This window comes from Podarcis erhardii (assembly GCF_964252035.2).
Source record: "Podarcis erhardii genome assembly, chromosome: 9".
Classification (NCBI taxonomy): Eukaryota; Metazoa; Chordata; class Lepidosauria; order Squamata; family Lacertidae; genus Podarcis; species Podarcis erhardii.
The window spans coordinates 63588933-63614036 of NC_138512.1; the positions used below are offsets into that span (position 1 = coordinate 63588933).

The 25104-nt window shown below is 41.1% G+C and overlaps 1 protein-coding gene across 5 annotated transcripts in view; it reads right to left on the reverse strand.

The window, feature by feature from the left end:
- CCSER1 (coiled-coil serine rich protein 1) overlaps positions 1-25104 on the reverse strand; it is a 715014-nt gene that overhangs the window by 141027 nt on the left and 548883 nt on the right. For 3 of the 5 annotated variants that reach the window (XM_081876746.1, XM_081876749.1, XM_081876748.1), the window contains exon 10: positions 5385-5430. The exons of the other annotated variants lie outside the window; for them this stretch is intronic. In XM_081876746.1, coding sequence (XP_081732872.1) covers positions 5385-5430 — 46 coding nt within the window. The remainder of the gene's footprint in view (positions 1-5384; positions 5431-25104) is intronic. 5 annotated transcript variants of the gene reach the window in all.

Here is a 25104-nt window from a genome sequence, read left to right on the forward strand (position 1 = left end):
TTCTCCCCAGAGCCTGAAGAGGACATCAGTGAGGGCAGAAGAAGCCCTGAAGAGATGGAAGGCGCAGCGGGACCTTCTTTAGGCTGCTCAGCCTCCCCATCTTAACAGCTGATGCATGCCATATTGCAGCTGCAGCCACTTCTCCATGTGTCCTCCATCCAGCCCCCAAGTTTCTATTCTAGTTGTGGATATTTGAGGGTACAGAATCTTTGGACTGGATTGGAGAAAGGGTGGCAGAGAGGGTGTTTACAGAGTATTTTGAGGGTACTCCCAAATTAGGAGATTTTCATTTGTGGGGGCAGAACATAACCCCCATGTAAGTGGGGGGGGGCACCTGTATTGACTTAACCAGAAGTCAGTCCCAGCAAGACTTATTTCCTAGTAGACATGCGTAGGACCACATTTCTGGCTCTCTAGCATAAACCCACAATCTATCCCCCCCCCATGCAAATTCTAAAGGAACAATTAATTTCCAAAAGGTTCTCCAGAAAAATATCTTCTAATGGATTTGAGGAACAGATAATGCTGGAATTCAAACTTTCCAAATTATGATTCTTGATGAAATCTATTTACTCCCCTTTTGAGGATTTGAACATGAAACCACCAGTTCTGAGGTTAAGGCATAGTCTATTGACCTACCACGATGGAGGGAAAACAGGGTGTACAGCTTTGCCCTCTGTGATTAGAAGGCAGTAAGAAGCCTTTGGATGGAACAATCCTGCTCATTATGCATATAAGGAACATGGACTTCTGCTCACAGCAGCATAGAACCTTCTTCCTGAGTCCTACTGAATTCCAGAGCCTAGCTTTTCCAAATTACTCCAGGTACCCTGGACTAAAGTAAACACCTTCCGGCTCAACATTTGAGCAAGGTCTAGCCTTGGAATCTGCATCACAACCTGAAAAGGGTTCAGAATTGACTGCTGGGTGTCAGTGTATCACATTACATGACACACACAAAAACACTTAAAAAAAAAAGCACCCACCCATTATAGAAGTTTTCAGGAAAAATGATTCTATCAAAAATCAATTATATTATAGAAATCCCATCTACCCTTTATATGAAAAGGCATATAATTCTTCATATGCTCTTTCTATTCTTTCTCCATGTTCAGTTTGTTCTTAAGTACAATAGAACATTAAGACAAGCCTGCTGGATCAGACCCATCTAGTCGAGCCTCCTGCTGTCACAGTGGACAGCCAGATGCAGATGGGAACCATGGGAGGTGGACCCGAATACAAAAGCATTCTCTCCACCTGCAGTTTAAAGGAACTGGTATTCCAAAACATCTTATTTTTGGCAGTTGAGATGGAACACAGCCATCAAGGTTAGCAGCTACAGTTAACCTCGTTCTCCACGAATCTGTCTAATCCTCCTTTTAAGCCGCCCAAGTTGGTGGCCATTAGTATTTCTTGTAGGAGCAAACTCCATAGTTTAACTGTACACTCTGTGAAGAAGTATTTTCTTAGTCACACACATGCATTATGCACCAACCAACTTTTAAAAGGAATAAGATGGAGGCCCCTCTCCCTTACCCTCAGATCGTCAGTCCTGAATTACTTCATAAGTACAGAAAATATTTGCTCTGATATATCTGTCTCCAAATGTAAGTTTAAAAAAAGTCCTCTAAGACACCTCATACAACCATCCTTTTAAGGCTGAATGAGAGACTGAAAGACTACTCTGTTTCGTTAATAAATTCTGATCTAGACATCTGCACTTATCGGGGTGAAAGTTTACAATGTGTCATGTGAGCTTTTGTGTTAAACAGAAGTCTTTCCTCTGGCTGAATGTAATTAAAAACAGGGAAATAGATGTTTCTGGCTGGGAGAGGGCAGAGTTTAGCCCTGCCTGCAGTCTGTTCAGTCTTAAGGTGACAGCAGAAAAAGTTCCTGCAGACCAAAATTTAAAAGCGTGCCTCATTTATTTACAACATTTCTGCATGGGGTTTTTTGTCCTGACACTTCTCTAAAGTGGTTTACATAAAATATCAAGCATGGTGGACTAAAGGAACAGGTCAGAAGCATGATATCGTTCACATTCTTATGCACATCTATTCAAAAGTAAGTCTCATTAATTTTAGTTTATTCCCAGGTTAAGTGTTTTCTGGAGCAGTTACTAAATTCTGTCTGGCATCAGTGCTGAAGGACAAAATTTAACTCAAGGACCAGAGCTCAGCAGGTCTTAGTACTAGAACCTATTTTTAATGCCGTATCTCAGTCAAAGGAATATAACCTCTGAGCATTTATCCACCAGCAGGTTTCAAACATAAAGAGCCTCCATATTTTGAGGATCAGAGCAAAGAGCTTGGGAAGTGCAAGGATAAGACCCACAATAAAATGAGGCAATACAGAGAAAGACATCATCATTTGTCCCCTGGAAAAATCATTAGGGCAGTGAACTACAGAAGCTCCTTTCGCTATACCATTTACAAACAAGTTCAGGTAATTAAAACCACCAGCAAGTACTCATAATTTCAGGTGCACTCCTTCTGACATATCCAAGGATATCTGTTCCAGTGACAGACAAAAAGCTCAGTAAAACTTTGCCAAATGCCTTTTGTGTAACTGAGCATGTACATGCCTCCTTTTTTTTACTCAAAGCACTTAGGAGGCAAGTACCAGTAAATAAACAACACAAGAAATTTCCTGGAGGGGTTTGGGGCTTCTTCCTCACACTTGTCCGGTGGCAGCAGTGCAGGACTTCCTTTAAAGATCATAGCAGCTAGGCAATGTTTCAGTGGGCTAGGGCTGAAAGAGAATAGAACTTGTGGAAGTGTCAAACTGCCTATATGAGTCAAGAGGTCTTGTTCTCTGACCCCCTCTGCAAATTCTCATCACCTGACTGGAATGAACCATACAGTTTCCTTTTGGACATGTCACCCATCCTTTCACCTCTTCTCAAAAACACCCACAGCCACTCTATACCAGGAGTGTGAAATCTTCTGCTACACAGTAAGGTGAATCTACCCTTCTAGGATCTACCTGGAGTATCAGTTTGCTCATAGCCTCCATGATAGCAGCTTTTGGGGCCACAATTCTTCAACTTTTCAGTGGACCTTGGGTTACAGATGCTTCAGGTTACAGATGCTTCAGGTTACAGACTCCGCTAACCCAGAAATAGTACCTCGGGTTAAGAACTTTGCTTCAGGATGAGAACAGAAATCGCACGGCGGCAGTGGGAGGCCCCATTAGCTAAAGTGGTACCTCAGGTTAAGAACAGTTTCAGGTTAAGAACGGACCTCCGGAATGAATTAAGTTCTTAACCAGAGGTACCACTGTATTTCTTTTGCATGTGTAAGTGACCTAGAGATTGAGTCAGTGCCCCTCAGCCTGCAATTTCTGCATCCCTACAAGTACTGGCTCTTTCATTGTGTTCACTAATGATCATAGGATCCACAAGATCATAGGAAGCAGGATGAGCCAGACCATTGCTCCTTCTAGTTTAGTATTACCTACACCAGGTGCCCTCCAGATGTCTTGGACAGTAACTCGCATCAGCCCTAGCCAGCATAGTCAGTAGACAGGGCTGCTGGAAAGCATATTTATTCATTTAGAAATATCGATACAGACCATTTAATCACTGGACCCTCTAAGCAGTATATGTGATAAAATTATTGATAGAGCCCAGCTAAAAGCCACAAAACTCTTATTAATAATAGTAGTCTAAAACAGGCTGGGGAAGGCTGGTTGGAGCTGACTCACAACATCTCTCGAGCTTTGCTCTGAGCTACTGTCATTCACTGTATAATCTTCTCAGGACCAAGGAGGTTGCATGTTTACCGGAAGTAAAGATAAAATAGTGGCATCATTCCAATAGAGGAAATATCAGGTGAAGGAAAATCTCACGGATACATCTACCAATAATTTTGAAGACCATGAAATCCTGTGTCAAGATCTAGACAGGCGTGTTTGCTTTTGATGAAAAGCGTGTCGACATCTCAAAATCCAGTTCTTATTAAATTCCTCCATCTCCACCTTGAGGACATCTTGTTCCCATCAACCGCCTCACAGAAAGCTCCTCTCCTTTAATTAATCCAGGCATTCAGAAAAGCAGAGTCTTAACGAGGAGTAATTCCTCATCTCCTTCTACCTTCATTAATAATAGCACAGTTAATCCTTCCATCCTTTCTCAGGAGCCGTAATTCCATCTAGCAAAGTCAAACTCTTCCCATAGTGTCACAAGGGAGAGACCGTCATCACATAGATTACATTATTTCTGTTTTCACAAGACCCGTATCAGCAGACAAATGTTATTAAGACTTTTTTTTTACCCAATTGATCCATATTATCAGCCTCGGTGAATGTGATGCAAGCAACAAGACTGGCAACAATGAAACAGAAGCATTGTTTCAACTGGACTGCGCTTGGTGAAGAAGCCAGCAATGTCATGTGATGATGAATTGGCAAATTGGCATTCATCGCTGTGATGCATTGTGCGATAACCATAATTGATGCAGTGGACTGCTATAGCATATTATGTGCATGTGGAACAGAATGGATGCCCCGCAAATGGACACGCTAATGGGGAAAGGCAAAGAGAGAGAGAGGGCGGGAGGAAGGGAGGAAGAAAGAGGCAGAAGTGGGATTTGGAAAAAGAAAAAAGAAAAAGTTCTAAAAGTCAGACTACCTTTGGAGGTTCTGCATGTTTAACCTACACCGATCTCATTTGTAACACACTGATCTTAAGACAAGCAGGTTGGCTGACAGGTAACTCACTCTGCACTGCCATTAGAACTGAAAAACTAATTCTGTGATCTTGCAAAATTCTACCTTTTCGTACGGAGTAGGTAGCTTATTATTGCAACTTCCTGAGATTTCTCAGGTGCTCTCTGCAGGTTAATCGGAAGCAACGGCCCCACAGCAGCCAAGGTGGCATAGCCTTGACTGGAAGCTGCTTAAAACTGCATTTTAAAATAATAATAAAAAAAGACCTAACAAGTTGTTTTAGATTTTGCTTGCCTGACTGAGGGTAATTGGACAGGAAAATTTAACAAGAAGCTAGAAACAAGGTCCTTAACTAGCCTCAGTTCCGTACGGCGCTAGAGACCGAGACATGCACCAGCTTCAACAGAATGCATGACGGCTCAAGCCCAACAAGCATCTTTCTTCAGACTTTGAGTCATCGTGGAGTTTTTCCAACTTTCATCACAGCTCTATGGAGCACAGGGGTTGCCCTCAATGACAGCTGCGCTGGACGAAGGACAGACCAAATAAGGAAAGAAGGGTGTGTTGTTAGCTACAAACACGTTACAGGCAATATGCAACACTGCTGGTTGCATATTGACCTTGGGGTGTGTCATCTCTCTCAGCATGCCATGCTATACAGCACATGAACACATATAGTCATCTTTACAACACAGAGCAGAATTTAAGAGACTCACATAACTGCCTGCGAGAGGGAACAGGAGCACTTCCATAAGCTGTGCCCTGTAAATAAAACACATTTTTTTTGGAGCAAGGGGTGTCAGCATTTAATAGTCACAGCAAATTAAAAATGGCGAGGAAATGATGGCACTAAAAGAGAGGAAGAGAAAGAGAGAGACTTCCGACAAATAACGCATCTTGTTTACCGGAGAGGGAAAGAAATTACAGCATATGACAGGCACTTTCAAACTTGTCAGAAATCAGGCTGAGTGAAAAGGAGTGTGCATGGATTACATATTAATGTGGCCTCCTTAAGAGAACAAGTTCCTTTACCCAAGATGCTTAACTGAAGTTGTTGATCGCTGTTTGTTTCCAGGTTCTCTAATAGTTCACAGTGCTTATCTAAAACAACATTCAGGTTCCCACAATCTCCAACAGTTTACGGTGAATGTGTTACATGAATGCCTTAAATTTCGTGACCATCAACCATTTCACAAGAATTCAGTTTCTGTGAATGTTTGAAATGTCGGGGATGGTTGAGTGGATGTTGACAGCTATCTAAGTAGTCATTTGTGCATGTGTAAAAAGCAGGACATGTAGAGTTAGCATAGATGCAGGCTGCATTCACATGCCAGTTTGTTCTGTTTCCCTGGCGTCTACCTAACCGTTAATTCCTGCATTATATTTCAGCTTTCACACAATATAAATGCCACTTGCAGAAAAATAGCAGAATATAGTCCGTCTTTGGTGCCTATTTCCTGTTATGTTCTTCTGGGGGGGGGGGCACACTGGCAAATAACATGGAAATGAATGGTCAACTTGCACTATATTCTGCTTTATTTCATGCCATGTGACAGCTCATGTATAATGGGGAAATGAGCAGTTAAGGGAACTTTGGGGAAACTGAATAAACTGCTGTGCGAATGCAGCCAAAAATAGGCAATCATACAATTCACGTGTGGTTTTCAGCAGTCACATGTTAACATTGACAGTGACCATATTTTGAACATTCACTAAAGAAGGAGTCACCAAGCCAAATTCCACCTTGGTTTAGAACAAGGTTTCTTCTTTCTTTCCCCCCTATCTTGTGGCAAAAAACCCACACATATCTGAATCTTGTCCAGTTCAGTTCGGGGCTTGCTCTGATCACAGGAAGGGTCATGGCTTTTTCAGTCCAGGCCAGTTGAGGAGAGTACACCACAGTGCAAGAAGGAGGTTGACGAGAATAATGCCAGAGGAGATACAAAAGATCAGAAAATGTCTAGAAGGTGAATTTTTTTGTTGCAATAAGATAGGAAAGATAAAAGGACTGCTTATGATTTGCCCAGAGAAAAGAAGATGGGTTGGTACAGTGGAGAAGAAGAATCCTAGCACATAGGAAATGTTGAAAAGATACAGAAAGAATAGGCAGTGTTCATTATCCTCAAGAGTAGGTTAATAATAGATATTATTATTTTATTATTTATATGCCACCCATATTACTGGGTTGCCCCAGCTACTCTGGGCAACTACCAACATAATATTAAAAACACAATAAAACATCAATGTGGCGTCCGCCGTATGTGGTGGACTACAATTTCCCTCAGTCCCAGCCAGCATGACCAATGGTCATGCAAGATGGGCATTGCAGTCCACAAGATATGGAGGGTACCACATTGGCTACCCTTGCCGTAACCACTCAAATGAAGACTATGGTTTTAAACTACTGTTAAACTTAATTGAAGTTCCTAAGCATGAAGACTAGAAGACGCCTTACAACATACTCTGTATCTACTTCAACACCTGGACATTCATTGCTGACTGACCAGCTGATACCAAGAGTATTTCCTGAAGGCATATAGTTTGAAAACTGCTGCAAAAGATGATTCACTGGGCCTGATCTAACTCTATGATCTTGTGATATCTGAACATGGGTTAGCTAACTATCTTAGTTAGTTGTGCGACTCATTTTTATCACAGGTGAATGGCTTGGTATCGCAATGACTTGTGCACATACTGGATAGTCCTTCCGCATGGGTAACATAGCAAGAGACATAGCAAGTTTACTACAGAAAGACTGCATATGGTTAAAACTTAATATGCTTCAGATAATAGAAAAGTACTAGGAGGAGAACGGCTAGAAGAATATAGAGATGAATCCTGGAGGAAATAAATGTACCCTGGGGTAAAAAATTCCAAAAGAAACATAATAAGTTCACAAGTTCAGAATATGCAAATTCTGCAAAAAATCAGAAACCTGGATTTCTTTCAACTGTCCCTTCATCTGTGCTCCATACATTGCCTGGTCACAATTGAAAACTAGCCAAGCTATAAACACTGATGTAAATAATTATGGAATTGATAACATTTAAAAGTTCATTAGATACTTCTTATTCAGTGTCTTGAAGCAACAGTAATTAACTTTTAATAAGCATACAGTAGGATGTCTCTTCACTGACCAATAAAACTTGGATGTGTAACCACCAGGCTGGTTAAACAAAGTACAGCAAATGCTTTAGGCTAAAGTTTAGAGAAAGTTTTTTTCATTACAGAAAGGCTGCATTGACCACATTGAACTTTGCATTATTACAAATCTATTTGTCTTGTTGCAAACGATTTGAAACTGAAACAAGTTTTACAGATAGAGCGAGTACCCCTAACTTACTGAGGACTTAATGAGATGCTGTCTGCATCTAGGCATCACCAATTCACATTTCTGGCTTGCCCCGAGGAATATCCCAGTGGTCAGTGCCCCACATTGTTTTTAAAGGAATTGTGGTGGATATGATTTGAACGTCACGAGCTGGTCCTGTCTCTTATCCTCTTTGTGACTGGAAGAAGCTGCTGGAGTTTAAAGAACTAGCCTAGAGGTAATGGACAGAGTGATTTCTGGTTGTTGAGATGCCACCACGAGTTCCCCCTATGCTCAAGCCCTCCTATTCCCCCACAATATTTTTTACATTTTCTCAAGCTCCCTTTTTGTACCAATCCCTACTCATCTCCATATAACGTGCTGCTTCCTGGCCCAGGGTGGGAGGATGGGAGAAGAAAGGGAAGCTTCCAGGTGAGAGCTGGGAGGGTTCGCCTTTCTCTGTGTGGGACAAATGCTGTGTGGGATAACTGCTCTTTCACCTTGTGAAACAGGACTTTGTCTTCTCCTTTTTTTGGTTTAGATTAGTTTGTTTCTTATTGCAATGTATTATGAAAAGTCTTAATAAAATCATATATATATATATATATATATATATATATATATATATATATAAAGATCCTGGGGGAAATTAAGGATCTTGGTGGGTTGGGAAGTGGAAGGCAGGAAAATTAAACAATTCCAACTTGAACCCTGAATGATAAAAGGAACATGGGTGGATTAGGCTACAATTTAATTACACAAAGGAGATTTAAAAATACAAAAGAAATGTCTTTCAGAATCATTTGCACTCTGAAAGTTCAGAAGAGACTCTCCCCTCCAAATGAGTCCAGAGTAATTGCCCAGATATGGTGTCATGTAAATCAGCCTCTTAAGCTCAATACGCTCCGTTGTGACAGATGGAGACAGCAAAAGTGAATTGTAATACTATGCTAGTTTTTCTACAGTATGTGCCGGTGTTCGCCTTCTGTGGAGTACAAGCATTAACCAAGTGAAATCAACAACTTTAGTCTATTTGCACACAGCAGAAGATTTATTGATGCACTAATATGTACTGAAGTGCCAGAACCTGAGATGGTGCTCTTCGTTAGCTGATCAATTGTCCTTTTCGATAAAGACTGCTATAGAGCAACAGTCTAAGATAGTGGCAGATCTGCTATTAAAATCTCTGTCTGCTGGGCTTTGGCTGCTGACAACCATTGTGCAATCTCACTCAAACTCACTTGCTTTGCCAAAGTTGTCTATGCATTTTGCCGCAGGGGAAATGCATATTGCACAGTCCTTCATCAAGCCCTGATTTAAGCTTTGCACTTAATTAACAGCTGTTTAAACTTGAAGTTCAACAAAACAGTTGTGGATATGTTGCTGGAAGGTAGCAGAGGGCCTCTATTTTGTGTTTTCCCCACATTTGAATTAGCATAGCTCAAAATTTCTTCATTTTGTGAGGAATGGTTAGCTTGCAAGATCTGTTGAGTCAGGACTCAGGACACAAACGTTTCTCCTTGAAAATATTTGTTGAAATGAACAAGGGAGTGCTCCCATCTTAGAATCATAACTGTACAGTTGGATGAGACCCAGAGGATCATCTGCCATGGCATTTTCTGAAATTGTGAATGCCTGGTTCCTAATCTTAGTTCTATTTGGGGATTCAGTGCATATGGTTAACCAGCGCTGGCTGGTTCTTTCACCAATGTTGGACCCCATGCTTGGACCCCTCTCCTGTGCTCTCTGCAACCTTGAATTCTTCTTTGTCACAACAAAAGTGTGATTGGCCACCATTTATTTTGTACAAAATCTGTACAGAACAGATTAATTAGTGACTCTGAGTACATTAAGTATGAACTAACCTGTGGGTTAAACCACAGAGCCTAGGTCGGTGGTTTGAATTCCCGCGATGGGGTGAGCTCCCGTTGCTCGGTCCCTGCTCCTGCCAACCTAGCAGTTCGAAAGCACGTCAAAGTGCAAGTAGATAAATAGGTACCACTCCAGCGGGAAGGTCAACGGCGTTTCCGTGCGCTGCTCTGGTTTGCCAGAAGCGGCTTAGTCATGCTGGCCACATGACCTGGAAGCTGTACGCCGGCTCCCTCGGCCAATAAAGCGAGATGAGCGCCACAACCCCAGAGTCTGTCACGACTGGACCTAATGGTCAGCGGTCCCTTTACCTTTACCTTTAACCATTTGTGAATAAGGCTCTGTAAGTAAATGTAAGTCACATATATAGGTATAACAAAGGTGTGAATCTAGAGAGATGGGGGAACCTGTCAACTTCAGTTTCTCTGGGTTTCTAATTTTTGCAACCTTATGTTCAGTTTTCTACTTTTCCATATCAGTTTGTGATAATAATAATAATAATAATAATAATAATAATAATAATAATAGAACTCAATCTCCAATAACCATGTACGGGATTGAAGGAATGTCCGTTAACATTTCCTCTCCAACAAGAACTAAATGGCTGTGTTTGTTAAAGGCCCTCTACGCATTACAAGTGTCTGTCTGCATGCTCACTCTCCATCACTCTGAGCTTAATTATGCTGAACCAACTGTACTTCCTCTCCATGTAGCAGACACTTGATATTAAAGCAAGTATGTTTGATTGCCCAAGACATGCCAGACTGAATGAGGATTTCATACACCAAAGCAGCAGGTTATGTTGTTTCTCTCTCCAGCTTCATTCATCCAGTCAGTCATTTGTTACTTAAAAAAAATAAAGCAGTTGGCATAAGACAAACTTCAGATCATCTTCTTGAAAACAGTATCAATTTTTAATCCATGTCAAACCAAAGCATGGCATTATTTTATATTCACATATCTGAAGATAGAATGCTTAATGCTTCAGACAAACCGTCAAGAGAGCCAACACTATTTCACCAAGTTATTTCAAGCTTTCTTCTTTCATCCAAATAGGTTGCTTTTTTGCACAAGTGATTTAATAAGCTTAGGCTACGGAGATTCTTGCTCTTCTGGGGGAGGAAACAATATAAATATGTTTTGTGTTTTAAAGATGGATCGTCGTATATTGCTATTTGGCGACTGTCAGCAAAATATTGTGGCATGTGTGTAAGCTCCTCTATATTTCAAAAATTACGATTCTTTAGGTTATAAACTTGTGTGTGTGTGTATGTGTGTGTGTGTGTGTGAGTGAGTGAGAGAGAGAGAGAGAGAGACTGTTCCGAATTGAAAAGGACCCATTCTCATCCATTTCACCCACATCAAAGCTAGTTGTTTTGCTTCAGTTATTTTTTAGGCTTGAGGCAAAAAAAGGGGGGGGAGAAATCAGACCGTCCTCCCTGCCAAAATCAGAGCGCCCCCCCCCCCAGTGGGTAAAAAAAGGAGAAGGAGAACAGAGCAGAGCACAAGGAGTCTTGATATTTTTTATTTTGTGCATCCATGTCTAATCTTGCCCCCCTCAAAAAATTATTGGTGTCTGTTTTTCTTTTTGTAAATCGACCAAAGAATTAAATTAAATTAAATTGGGAACAAGGGGTTTTTTCATGACCGTGAAGAACATGTATGCTGTGTCCCATTGGTGTAGCTGTGGTGGCACTCGGCATTTTTCTGAAAGGAAATGCTCTGCGGGGACGGAACAAAAATGGGGTGTCGAGGAGGGTCAGTTGGGGGAAGTAGGGAGAAATGCCCCTATTTTCAACTGAGGAATGTTGGAGGGTATGGTAGAGTGCTCAATACCCCTGCAATGAAAAGGCAGTGATTGGAGCATTACTAAAAATACAAAGCTACAGTGTGACATTCCACGTAACCCAAATTTTAAATGTGAAATTCTAGGAAACTGCTGGCTGAGGCTAATGGAGTTGCAGTTCAAAACATCTGAACTGCACCAGGTTAGCAATGGCTACTCTGCACCATGCATACAATATATCCTTGGGACTCTTCAAACTATTAGCACAGCAAAATAAAAAGCCATTAAACCAACAGTTCTAAATCGACACACTCCAATGGAATAGTATTGATACAAATATTGGTGGGTTGGCAAAAATACATTTATTGACATGAGACAAAACAGGCCTTTGAGGAAAAGATAAAGGCCTCACTCTTAACCCTTTTGCTTATAACAAAAGATACCTAAATAAATGTTCACATATCCTTATATAACAAGAAGCTTCTTCCCACACAATGAGAAGGATATACAGTAAAGGGGTGGGGGGAATCAAAGGCAACAGATTGCTTTCTTAAAATATTATTGAAATGAACATCCATTACAAGGAATGTTTTGTAAAATATAGATTTGAAAACAGGAAGGAGATGATTAACTGGAAATGCTCCAAGATCAGGAGCAATGAAACTCAGCTTCGGAGAACTGATCGCCTACACTGGTCAGAAAATGGCTCTCTGAGGAAATTAATGTTATGAGGCATAAATGATAATGTAATGCAACTGAGACCTAGAGGAAGACAGTAATATCAGGAAGAGGGAGCCTGTAGCCCTCTAGATATTGTTGGACATTGTGGCCAATGGTCAGGAATGACAGGAGTCACAATCCAGCACTACCTAGAGGACAACAAATATGAGGTAGGGTTTAATCTTTCCCTAATTGTCAAGGGCCTCTCCAGACTAGTGAGTGGGGTTTTTTTGGGAGGTGGGGCAGGTTGTATTCTGCAAGATGTCATTGATGCAATAATGCTGCATTAGTGGTAGATTTATACAGGACCACCTACACTGAACATTTTTTCTTTTGTTAAAGATTTTATTGATTTTCCATTTTCAAAACAAATACAGTCATACCTCAGGTTACAGACGCTTCAAGTTGTGCGTTTTCGGGTTGCGCACCATGCCGAACCTGGAAGGACTGGAATGGTTACTTCTGACTTTCAGTGTTCACGTATGCGCAGAAGCGCTAAATCGTGCTTTGTGCATGCGCAGAAGCACCAAATCGCAACCCACGCATGCCCAGACGCAGCGCTGTGGGTTGCGAACGCTGCAGGTTGCAAACATGCTTCCCGCATGGATCACGTTTGCAACCCGAGCTGTATCCAATATCAATACTAAACATTAGTTTTTCATTCCCCCCCCCTCCCTGTTGACTTTCCTCAGCTTCCATTTCTTGTTTCTTACATCAAATGATACGTTCTGCTGTTTATACCTACACTGAACATTCAAAGCAGTAGCATATCACTTTAAACAGTCATGCCTTCCCCTACAAAATCCTGGAAACCGTAGTTTGTAGAAGGTGCTAAGAATAAATCACGGAGCTGCGATTTTTAGGGTGGTTTAAAAATCAATACCTTTTGCCAGGGAAATTGCAGCTGTTTGAGAGGAATGGGGGACACCTGGCAATTCTCAGCACCCTTAACAAACTACAGTTCCCAGGATTCTTTGGCTGAATTGTTTAAAGTGGTATGATACTGCTTCAAATGTATAGCGCAGATGTGGCTAACATTAGGTGCACAGATGATCATGATTGCAGAATAAAAAAGCACATCTGGAGGGTCCCGATTCTCCTCTACAACCTCTCCTCAAAGTCACACCCCCCTTCTTTCCCCCTCATGTTTCCAAGACTGGAAGTAAGGCTGGCTGGGGGGCTGGGGGTAGATTCTGGGAGCCAGATTGCACAGGAGTGTTTAAATATTTCTCCCATAATTTCCCCCTGGAAATGCTACCCAACCACTTTCAATAACTGCCATATAGATATAGATATCTTCCCAAGTGATATCTTTAGAAAAACATTAAACTGCAGCCCATATATAGTGCCTGAAATACTGTACCCTATATGTTTGAATTACACAGTTTGTAATAAATAACTCAAAATAAATAACGTCCATATGTCACAGCACATAATAAAAGGGCACAATATAGGAGAAATGACAGATAGCTGCTCTTCTTTCCCTCATTTTTTTTAAAAAAAGAATTACACTTTTGAATAAAAATTAATACAAAATAGCCCCTGGAGAATGTACAGCAAAAACAGCTTGACATTTGTACTTAAATAAATCTGTTCCTTCTACAAATCTATTTCAAAGCAAAGTTACAGCTCAATAAGGAAGACATATTTCCATCTTAAAGTTAGTTGTAAATATTTTACTAGCAGTCTCTTGGCATGTTTTCAGAAAAATTTGCATCAGTTTTCAGCAATCTGCTAGCAAAGTTGAGGTGAAAGATCCTAAAAATATACTTTGATTGCACGTCTGAGTTTAAGAACCTTCCGCAATGCCCAGACAGCGACTGCTTAAGTGGGCCTAATCCACAGGGGTTCGGATTTTAACATTTGCTGGGGTTTCATTTTCATGAATGGGGGCTAGGGCTGGGCAATATGTGGTTTTCAACATCAAAATGTATCACCAGCTAAATATCGTGACAGCTGTTACCAGTCGGTGTTGACATTACTGAACTAGGTGGACCAATGGCTTGACTTGGCATAAAGTAGCTTCTTGTGTGTTCCCTTGGCAATACAAGTCCTACTTCTTGATTGATATCCACAGATGGCATCTAGAACTGACAGCTTTTAAGCATTTACCATGTCATTAGCAGTTGTCTGAATCTGCTCTTAATACATTCCTTTCAACCCTTGCTTGATTATTGAAGACTGATTTTTCTCTCAGAATCATTATCTTTCCTCCAGTGTTTTGAATATGATCTTTCAGACAACAGGCTGTCCACCTTCCTCCAGAAATGCCCTTCAGCAAACAGTTTAAGTCACACATTCGCTGTGGCAAGAGGTCACCACAAAACACAGAACAAAAAACAAAAACAAACCAGAAATCACACCCGCACGAGAATAATACTCCTATATGGTGGTGAGGGGTGTTATTCCATCAAGTAAGATATTGAGTGCTGCTGCCCAAGAACTTCTACTGGCACTTTATTCTGTGCTATCTCACTGGTGAAGCTTTTGTTTTGCTTCAGGGCATACTATTCCTGTCGCCCATTTCCTAGAATTCAACCAAAAACAATCAGAGGGATTTCTTGACCCATTCCATCTCATGCTCCCCGCTGCTGAACGGGAGACAAGTACAATGGGAATACTCCTTAGCTTTGCTTTTTTTTTTTTTGTCAGCAGTCGTCTTGCTGCTGACCTTTAAAGACTCTGACAACTTTCTAAAAATAGGGTGAGATAAATTCATGGAGGATCAGGGTTTCACTGGCCACTTGTCAAGATGGCTGTGTACTACCTTGAAATACCAGTTGTTAGGGAACACAAGCAGAGAGGGCTTTTGCATCGTCCAACTATCTGATCCTTTCGGTCAAGATTGAAACTTTCCTTGTTGGGCCGAATAGCAGCTATAAAGATGAATGTATTGCCGAAAATGCTATTTCTGTTCCAGGCCCTACAGATCGTGGACAAAGTGGAATGTTTTGGAAAGTGGCAGAAGGATATTTCCAAGTTTGTTTGGCAGGGCAAAAAGCCCCGAATAAAGTTCAAAATACTAACTGATGCGAAAGAAAGAGGGGGATTTGCCCTGCCAGACTTGAGGCTATATTATGAATCTGCAGCCTTCTGCTGGTTGAAAGATTGGATCTTATTGGAGAACACTGATGTCCTAGATCTGGAAGGGTTTGATAATGCTTTTGGGTGGCATGCATATTTGTGGTATGACAAGGTTAAAGTTCACAAATTGTTTAAAAACCATATTGTCAGAAGAGCAATTTTGATGGTCTGGACAAAATATAAGGACTTATTGGAGAGTAAAACTCCGAGGTGGCTCTCACCGGTGGAGGCCAAGGCACGTAAGAGACTTAACATGGAAGCCTACCGGCCTAAATATTGGGAAATAATTGAAAAAATTGGAGACAATTGGAGGTTGCTGAGCTTGGAAAAATTAAAAAACAAGGTGCGAGATTGGTTGCACTATGCTCAAATCCAGGAGGTTTTTAAAGTGGACAAAAAGGTTGGATTCCAGGTGGAAAAATCGAAATTAGAGACAGAACTGTTAGAGCCAAAAAATAAACTACTTTCGAGAATGTATAACTTGCTGCTTAAATGGAATACACAGGATGAGACAGTCAAATCCGCCATGATAAAATGGGCGCAGGACTTGGGGCACAACATTATGTTTGAAGACTGGGAAAGGTTATGGAACACCAGAATGAAATTTACGGCATGTAGTGCCTTGAAGGAAAATATTATGAAAATGATATACCGGTGGTACATGACCCCAGTCAAACTTGCTAAGATATATCACCTGTCTGACAATAAATGTTGGAAATGTAAAGAGGCGGAAGGGACATTCTTTCACCTCTGGTGGACTTGCCCGAAAGTGAAGGCCTTTTGGGAGATGATTCATAATGAACTAAAAAAGGTACTTAGATTTACCTTACCTAAGAAACCGGAGGCCTTTCTTCTGGGCATTGTGGACCAGAGAGTACTTAAGAAAGATAGAACTTTTTTTATGTATGCTACCACAGCAGCAAGGATCCTGATTGCTAAGCATTGGAAGACACAAGATTTACCCACGCTGGAGGAATGGCAGACGCAGTTGATGGACTATATGGAACTGGCCGAAATGACTGGCAGAATCCGAGACTTGGGAGAAGAAACAATCGAGGAAGACTGGGAAAAATTTAAAGACTATTTGAAAAAACATTATAAGTTGTATGAATGTTAAAAAATGCACTTTTTAGGAAACTCTAGCTTCAGCAATTGTAAATTAATGAAATGGAAATTAAGGTACAAGACGTCAGAGGTGGAATAATGAAATAATTTTATTATGTTTAAGCTAAAACGTATAAGATTTGGGTTACAACACTTTGGAAACTAGGTAACATGATAAAATGAAAGATACAATAAGTTTTGAAATAAGTTAACAAATTGCTGATGTTTTGTATCACAGAGAACGCAGGGTTAGGAAGATGCGGGGAAGTCCATTAGATTTGCTGAAAAAAAGATCATGGAAATTCGCAACTTCTTTATTTTATTTCTTATATCTGTCTTTTATTCTTTTTTTCTGTATTTCATAAACTCAATAAAAATATTATAAAAAAAACAACAACTATCTGATCCTTTCGACTGGAGATCTCATGGATCAAATCTACTATGTTATGAAGATAAAGCATGCGCTGTACTACACTGGCTCACACTGACAAGAAAGAGACAGAGAGCTAAAAAAATTTCTGTTCCACTGCAACTATCTGTATCTATAGGATCAGAGACTTAAAGTGCAAATGATTTTAATCACCATTGTCTTTATTTATGGGTTTAGGTTGAAAACTTAGCAGGGCAGACAGAGATTAATTAGTGCTTTATGCTAAGGTGACATCAATGAAGATGAGTGGCTGCAAATAATCTTTTCTTAAGGAAATGGTGGAACTAATCAATTATGGTTTCTGAGAAGTGTTGTGGAATGGAGAGAATCAGAGTGATAAATGAAGAGTCCACAAAAATAATAAGTGTCTCTCAGCAAAAAAAAAAAAAACTTGTTGTGTTAAAAGAGAAGTTCAGGTTGGACATGAGCTATTGTCATCTAGAGAGGGATCTGACCCTTGAGAGTTTATAAAGGAAGATGCAATGAGGACTAGGTGACACTGCAGAGTGGAGGTGGCCCCCAAAGGTTAGCAATGACTCTGTGGTCCTGAAACTGAGCCTTGCTGCATTTGTAGCCGTTTGTTGGCTGGAGATAAGGGCATAGTGTGCACATCTTCTTAATGGATCTACAATAGTGTGTCAACTCACCCCTGGACATTGCATTTTGTGCAAACATTTCCAGAGCAATCCTACCAGTGTGTAAGCACATATGTGCATGGGGGCAGGGCAAGATACAGGGCAAAAATACTACCATTGCCTAAGCTCTGCTGGTACATGCCAGCCAGTGCAAGACGGAGGGAGGCAGTTTTCTGCCCTGCCACTGCTTCCAAAGAGATGGAATTTACCAGTCCTTGGGCTGGTGTAGTTTCTAACTCTGGGGATATGTCCTAAGAACCTGCACATCTTTGGCCCACCCCGACACCCCTCCCACAAACCACCCTATCTGTATCCCCTTTGCTGGACTTTCCACAATGTTTCCACCACTGCCATTTCCATCAGTGAAGCTACCTCAGTAATAACTTATGGGCTTCAGGATGCTCAACATGTGTTTTATCTCTTCTTAGCTACTGTTGGTTTTAATCATCTTTTGAATGTTTTTGCATACCTGCTTTAACTATTTTTTTAATCAAAGCATGTAAGTCTCTTATAGTTTTTCTCACAATCAAGTGGCATATACATTTTGTTCAATAAAAATTAAAATAAAACAAATAGGATTGCTCTCTACATTAGCTTTATTTGAATGATTTCATTTTTATCTACATAAGCAGTAGCTTAAAAATATCACAATCAATGGAGTGGATAAAAAAGAGAGATGATGCTATAGCAACAGGTATTTATCCTTGCATCAGAAATTACTGTCATAAAAATATACATAATTTAGACTCATCTTTACAAATGATTTGATTGAGCAAAGCTAAGGAGGGTGATATATGACAAATAGAGAAAAAAAGTTAAAAGGGAATCAAATAATATTCTCTCAGTTTCTGAAACTGGGAGGATATTAAAATATCCCATCATAACTGGTGTGTATGCATGTGAGAAAGAGGCAGAGACAGAGAGAAAGTAGGAGATAGGAAAGGAAGAGAAGGAAAGTAGAAAAGCATACTGGTAGCTTCAATCTGTGCATAACAATTTCTGCTCCTTTACCATACAAGTTATGGCTCTTGAAGAGGTCTGCTATCATTTCATTATGGAGAAAACACAGAGGACAGAAGCTAATTTTAAACATAGTCAGCACCTTGTCTGTGCCAGAGAATGGAAAATGTCCTACCCTTAAGGAGAAACAAACAGGTGCTGGTATAATTAAAAAGGTAAGTTGATTGAATCATTGGTGTCAAAAAGGCAAATGGGGCTTTTCCAAATGAGGAAGTCATTCCAGATTGTTGCAATTGACTTTCAACATGCGCACGCACACACACACACCTGCAGACTCCCATGTTCCACTGACTTATAGATAAATTAATCATTTCTTATACCAACAGTCTTATCTCACAGCCTGAACTTATGAGTCAATGTAAGGTCCCAGCCATACTTTCGCTTTCTGCACCTTTTGATTCTCCATGTCTGAGAGCTATTCACGTAGTTCCATGGCTTTTTTTGTGTGAAAATCTGGTCTTGCCAGATGCATGGAAAATCCAAAGGGACATTTGGCCTGCTTGATGAACTGATTTTGGAAGGGCTCGTGAACAGCATTCTTCAAAGTTTCCATGAATCTGCAGCAAGAGGCAGTCTCCTCCCACCTCCTCCCCTTCTTTCCATGCTACCTCCATGGCCAGTTTTTCATTAGAGTTTTCAACTGCTGAGCTGCACACTTCCAGTTATTGCCTGGCTGGGAGCCCAACTTTTCCAAATGACCCTGTTTTTTTAAAAAAAAGAAAAAAGCCCACCAAAAAAAACAGCCATTAGCCAACACCTCTCATACCTCTGTTCTGATTTCATTACATCTCTGCATAATCACAAATTTTGCCCTTTAAAAAAATAAAGGGACCTGGTGTCTCCGATAATGGAGAGGGAAGGAGAAAGAAGAAGGAAGGACCAATGAGCCCAGAAGCCCAGAGTACCCTTTGCAACCCTTCTTAACAACAGGGAGGGAGGACGGAACAGTGAGTCCTAAAAGTCAAGAGCAACACCTCTTAGCAACAGTCTTCACTCCTCTCCAAAATGGCAGAAAACTAAAAACAGCAAAATTGGCGCTATAGCACAGCATGGGAAAAGCTGTCACATTGCCCAAGGATTCTGTACTACAACTCTTTTCTTCTATGACTGTGATGTCTACGAAGAAGCCATGGAGGGAGTGATTTGAAAGGCACAGTTGACTTTCTTTGGAGGTAAGGATGGGGAATGTTTCACAATTCACCCCCCAAAAAACATTTTACTCCATTCAGGATTATTTATTCTCCACTGGTGTCCACATAATATGGGATGCAACAACTGAGTCATCACCCAGTTTATAATCTAATATGTAATACATTAAATGTCAAAGAGCAGTAGATGAAGATAAACTCAATTTGCACTTTAAATTATGTACACTGGTCATTAAATTGAAGGTATAAACTAATTAAGCCATCTTTGGGGAGCAAGAGGAACATTTATTTCTCCCTTTTTAGACCTGAAAAGGGATACAGTGATCTTTACTGGTGAGGGAAAATGAGTTATTCACCTTACAAATCACTTTCCCAGAAAGGAAATATTGGCCAATATAATACATTCAAGGCTGAGCAGCTCTCCCGCCCTAAAAAAAACCTTTAATGGAAATTTAATAGTGTATTTTTGTAAATGGCCTAATTAACATTTTGCAAAAATGTGCTTTAAAATTAGATATTAGTGTTTTGTGCTCAAGAGACTCAGTAATGTGTTCCCTTGGATAATTTTTACAAATAACAAACCTTGCCAAGATATTGCTTGTGAAATCCAAGGGGACTCCTTTGTACAAGGGAACTGGTTTAAAAATTAAAAATTCATTAAGAATTTCACTTTCACTTCACCTTTGGAAGGTGGCGTTTATCTGACATATCTGGGGTGAAAAAGGAAACACAGTATGTTGCTAATGGCTAAGACTGCCAGCAGTCAAGCAAGGCACTTGGAAAGTAGCATGAAGATGTACAAACACATTCTGTGCATAGATTAAAAACATTACGGGCCAGTAAAGACTTCAGTTTGATGTAGGCCTAGTTTGCACAACACAGTAAACCAAACCTTAGTGGCTTAGTGAGACCATGTGAACTTCTGGAGAGGAGCTTACAGCTGCTTTGCCCCTCTTGGTCCTTTTTGTAGCTGCACCATGCTATGCTAAGGCTAAGTCAAGGTTTAGGTAGAACTGGGACTCCTGGTTGAGCTCTCTCAAGTGGTCACCAAGGTTCTTTCTTACCTACAGCTCATGTTGGGTGAGGAGAGAGCATAATCACCACAAGTCCCAGTTTTGACAACATGCCAAACCAAATCTTGACTTAGCTTAGTGCAGTTGGGCAGGAAAGAGGACTAGTAAAGGGTAAGGGGACCCCTGACCATTAGGTCCAGTCGTGGCCGACTCTTGGGTTGCGGTGCTCATCTCGCTTTATTGGCCGAGGGAGCTGGCGTACAGCTTCCAGGTCATGTGGCCAGCATGACTAAGCCGCTTCTGGCAAACCAGAGCAGCGCACGGAAACGCCGTTTACCTTCCCACCGGAGCGGTACCTATTTATCAACTTGCACTTTTGACGTGCTTTCGAACTGCTAGACTAGGAAGGAGCAAATTAGTTGCAAGCTCCTTCCTGGGAACCCACACATATGTGTGGTCTCACTAATGCAAGGTTTGCCTTTGTATGTTGCATGAATCAGCTCATAGGCACATACCCCTCCAAGTGTCCTGATTTTCCAGAGGCAGTCCTGAAAGGGGGGGGGGTTGATGAGGGTCAGTTGCAGAAGAGTGAGAAATGTTCTTATTTTCTGTAGTATAAGGTTCTATACTGCAAGTGTCTATACTATACACTAATGTTATTCAGTGCAATGCAAACAATTTATGAAACAACTGGTACATAAATTGCCTTCTTGTGAAACTGTTGGTGGAAAAATAAATTAATCCAGTGAACCTGTATCATCATTTTCTAATCTATTGCTGTACTGCTACATTCCTGCAAGGAATGAAATAGCAATCCTGTTTTAGAAGAATATCATTAGATATTCACCTAATGAAAATCAATAGCCTTGATTTCCACCCCACACCGCATTATCCTAGAATATGTTATGTTTTGATCTTTCGGGGGGGGGGGCTAAACCTGGTATAGCTACCTTTGTCCATTTTAGCTAACAGTTCAAGGCTCTACAGTTTGAAATTTATTTCACTTTTCACTCTCTAGCATGTTGCTCATCTGAATAATTGTCCTACTTTCCTCTCTTTTTCTGTATCTCCCCCCTCCCTTTCATCAAGCCATTATTAAAAGAGTTTGACAAGGGGGTGAAATTACAGAATGATCTCACTTCAGCATCATGCTTGAGAGTTAAAAGTAAAATAGACCTCAGACTGCATAGGCCTGTGCTGTTTGCTGAAATGGTGTAAGTGCAAGCAAAGGGCGCTGTGGTCTAAAGCCTCTTGGGCTTGTTGATTGGAAGGACAACGGTTCAAATCCGCACAACGGGGTGAGCTCCAGTTACTCTGTCCCAGCTTCTGCCAACCTAGCAGTTTGAAAGCACACCAGTGCGAATAGATAAATAGGTACCAATGTTCTGTTGCACCAGAAGCTGTTTAGTCATGCTAGCCACATGAACCAGAAATCTGTCTGTGGACAAACCCCGGCTCCCTTGGCTTGAAGTGAGATGAACACTGCACCCCATAGTCACCTTTGACTGGACTTAACCATCCAGGGGTTGGTTATTTACCTTTACCTTTATAAGTGCAAGCAGATATAACAGGGTTTGTGTTTATCGGAGAACACGTTGCTCTTCAAAATACATGTCTATTAAATAAAAATAAAAATGAAAGTACAAAACATTCCAGGATAATGCCAAGAAAGCCTGTCAAGGGTACTCATTATTAGGTGAATTCCTAACGATATTGGGGATATCCAGTGAATGACATCAGCAAAAATGCTCACACATGGAGCATTCCCTGTCCTCTCTTGCTTTCTGCAAGAGAAGTTTAGGAAAGGCTTTCCAGAAGGCATGGGGACTGTAAAGCAAGTTTAGTAAATGATTTTTTTGGGGGGGGGGTTGTGGGGGTTACTAGAACATTAAACTGTTTCCCAGGATGGCAAATAGCATGTATTGATCCCATTATAGGTTATTGTTTAAGCAATGAAGTGGCTATTCAAAAAGATGGCTTTGACTGGTTACCGTGGAAAGTGGCACATCTTGCTATCACCAACATGATGATGATTGTAAAGAAAATTGATAATAATAATTTCCCCCCTAAACTGGGAATTTCATTTTGAAGACACTCCAGTTGTAGAATTTTTTTTTTAAGTATATGATTCTGTATCAGTCTCAGCTTGAGTGGGGATAAAGCACTTCCTGGTTGTCATGCCAAGCAGCAGCTGAAGATAAGGGAGGAGGAGAAATTCAATTTAATTTGCATTTAAAAGTGAATCCACCCAACTTATACTTCCAAAACACAGCCATTCTTTGAATTTTGCATATCTTTGAATTTTGCAATGCCTTTCTCCAACCAAGTAAAGTATTGAAGAATGCATATGCTTGGCCAAAGTATGAATAAAAATGCACCTACAAAAATGCATTACACCAGGGGAAATTTCTCTGGGGGAAAAAACATGTATATTAGGCAAAATTGCACACAGATGCACATATTGTGCTAAAATGCTGATAGATTTCAGGCCAAAGTCCTTCCCAATCCTAACTGTAGGTGCAAGGGGAGCATGTGCTCTACCACCAAGCTACAACCCTTTCCAGTAGGGAAGAGGTGAGCCCTTGGGGTTTAGTGGTTAGAGTCTCAGACTAGGGCTGGAGAGACCTGCCTTCAAATCCTCATTCAGCCATGAAGTTCACTGAGAGTCCTTGGGCCAGTCTCTATGTCTTAATGTAGCCTACCTCTTAGGATTGTTGTGAGATTAAAATGGAGGGGTAGAAGCATTTCTGGCACCCCAAGATTCTTTGAGGAAAGGTGGTATAAGTGTAACATAGTTATTGTTTTGTAAATGGATTCTCCTCCGACTGTTGGAAGCAAGGCCTTTCCTGTGTGGTTTCTGACGAGGTGCCCTGACATAGTTCCTTGGTAGTCTTGACAATTCTTAACAATGCACATGTCTTCATAAATGTTGTTTTGAAAAATCATCGTGAGTGCAACTCTGAGTCTTAGCAGCACCAAGACAAGTCATAATGATATCCTGACATGACTTCAAATTGAAACAAAAGGCAATTGCACTGTCAGATGCTTGAAGCCTTTTGGATGATGCCTTGCGCACACCCCTTGCCACACACTCTTTCTTCCTCTTTACACTTCTTTGCATCCATGACATGTCAGATTTCTTTTTTATTTAACTTTTCACTCAGTGGAAGATGAAGGAAATTGGCACTAAAATGTCAGTAGTAGATGTTTTTGGTTTTTTTAAAAAAGTACTTGGAGGCCTTAACCCTGAACCTTACCATACTGACTGACTGCTCAGATCATAACCTACACATTTTGGAGGGTTCTACCTGCCCTGGAGGATGATCAGTCAGGGCTGGTTCCAGAGGGCCACAATGTGGGGTAGTTTCCAGCAGCAGCCAGTGGAGTGGGGCAGAGCTATGAAGCTACCCTTCTGTCACTGGCATGGATAGAATTGGGGCAATGCAGGATGCTGACATTTTGGAGGGGCCAGAGGGACACACCAGCAGGAAGAATTCTCAAATGCAAATGACTGGGCTTCAATATAACAGAATGGCAGAAAGACCTGGGGAACACAAAAAGCAGAGATTAGAATTCTAACTATTCATGTTTCACCTCTCCCTCCAAAGTAAGGTTAAGAGGGAATTGGTTTCCTCAGTTCCACTTTGAACTGCAAGTAAGTGGCATTGGAAAGGAATGAATTCCTGGTAGCAGTTTAATTGTGTGCTTGGTCCTGCACAGGACATAGAGTAAGCCTGCAAGCTTCCTCCAATTCCTGAAAGCGAGACAGCAAACTCAGACAAGGCATTCCTGGAGCCAAAATAAAACTACCATCCCATATTCCTTCAAACCTTACTAATAGGATTTATTTATTTGGGGTGTCCCACAAGGGGTAATACCTCTGGTGGGGGACACGTTGTGCTCCTTCAGGGGTAGTTTGTCCTCCTTTGGTCCCCATCCTGCACTCAGCTCTCACCTGTGGCTCCTAGAAGCTGTTGGCAGGTGACAGTGGCCACACCCCGGTAAAGCTTCAACTGGCTGGCTAAACCAGGTGAAGGTGGCTGATGGGTCTCAATCCCTTAGTGAGCTAGGGACTTTCCCTGCTCTGGTGGACTGAGCAGACAGACGGAACTAATAGTGGGTGCAGCGGTCAAGAAGGTGGTTTCCCCCTGTGGTGTAGGCAAAAATGAGGGGCAGATGGGGCTCATCAACCTGGGAAGGTGGTCCATTTAGGAGAAGGAAAGCTCTGATCATAAACCTCCACTGCTGTGCAGGATATCTTCAGAAGAAAAGGTTAAGCTGAAAACCCTACACAAATCCACAGTGGAGTCCCTAAAA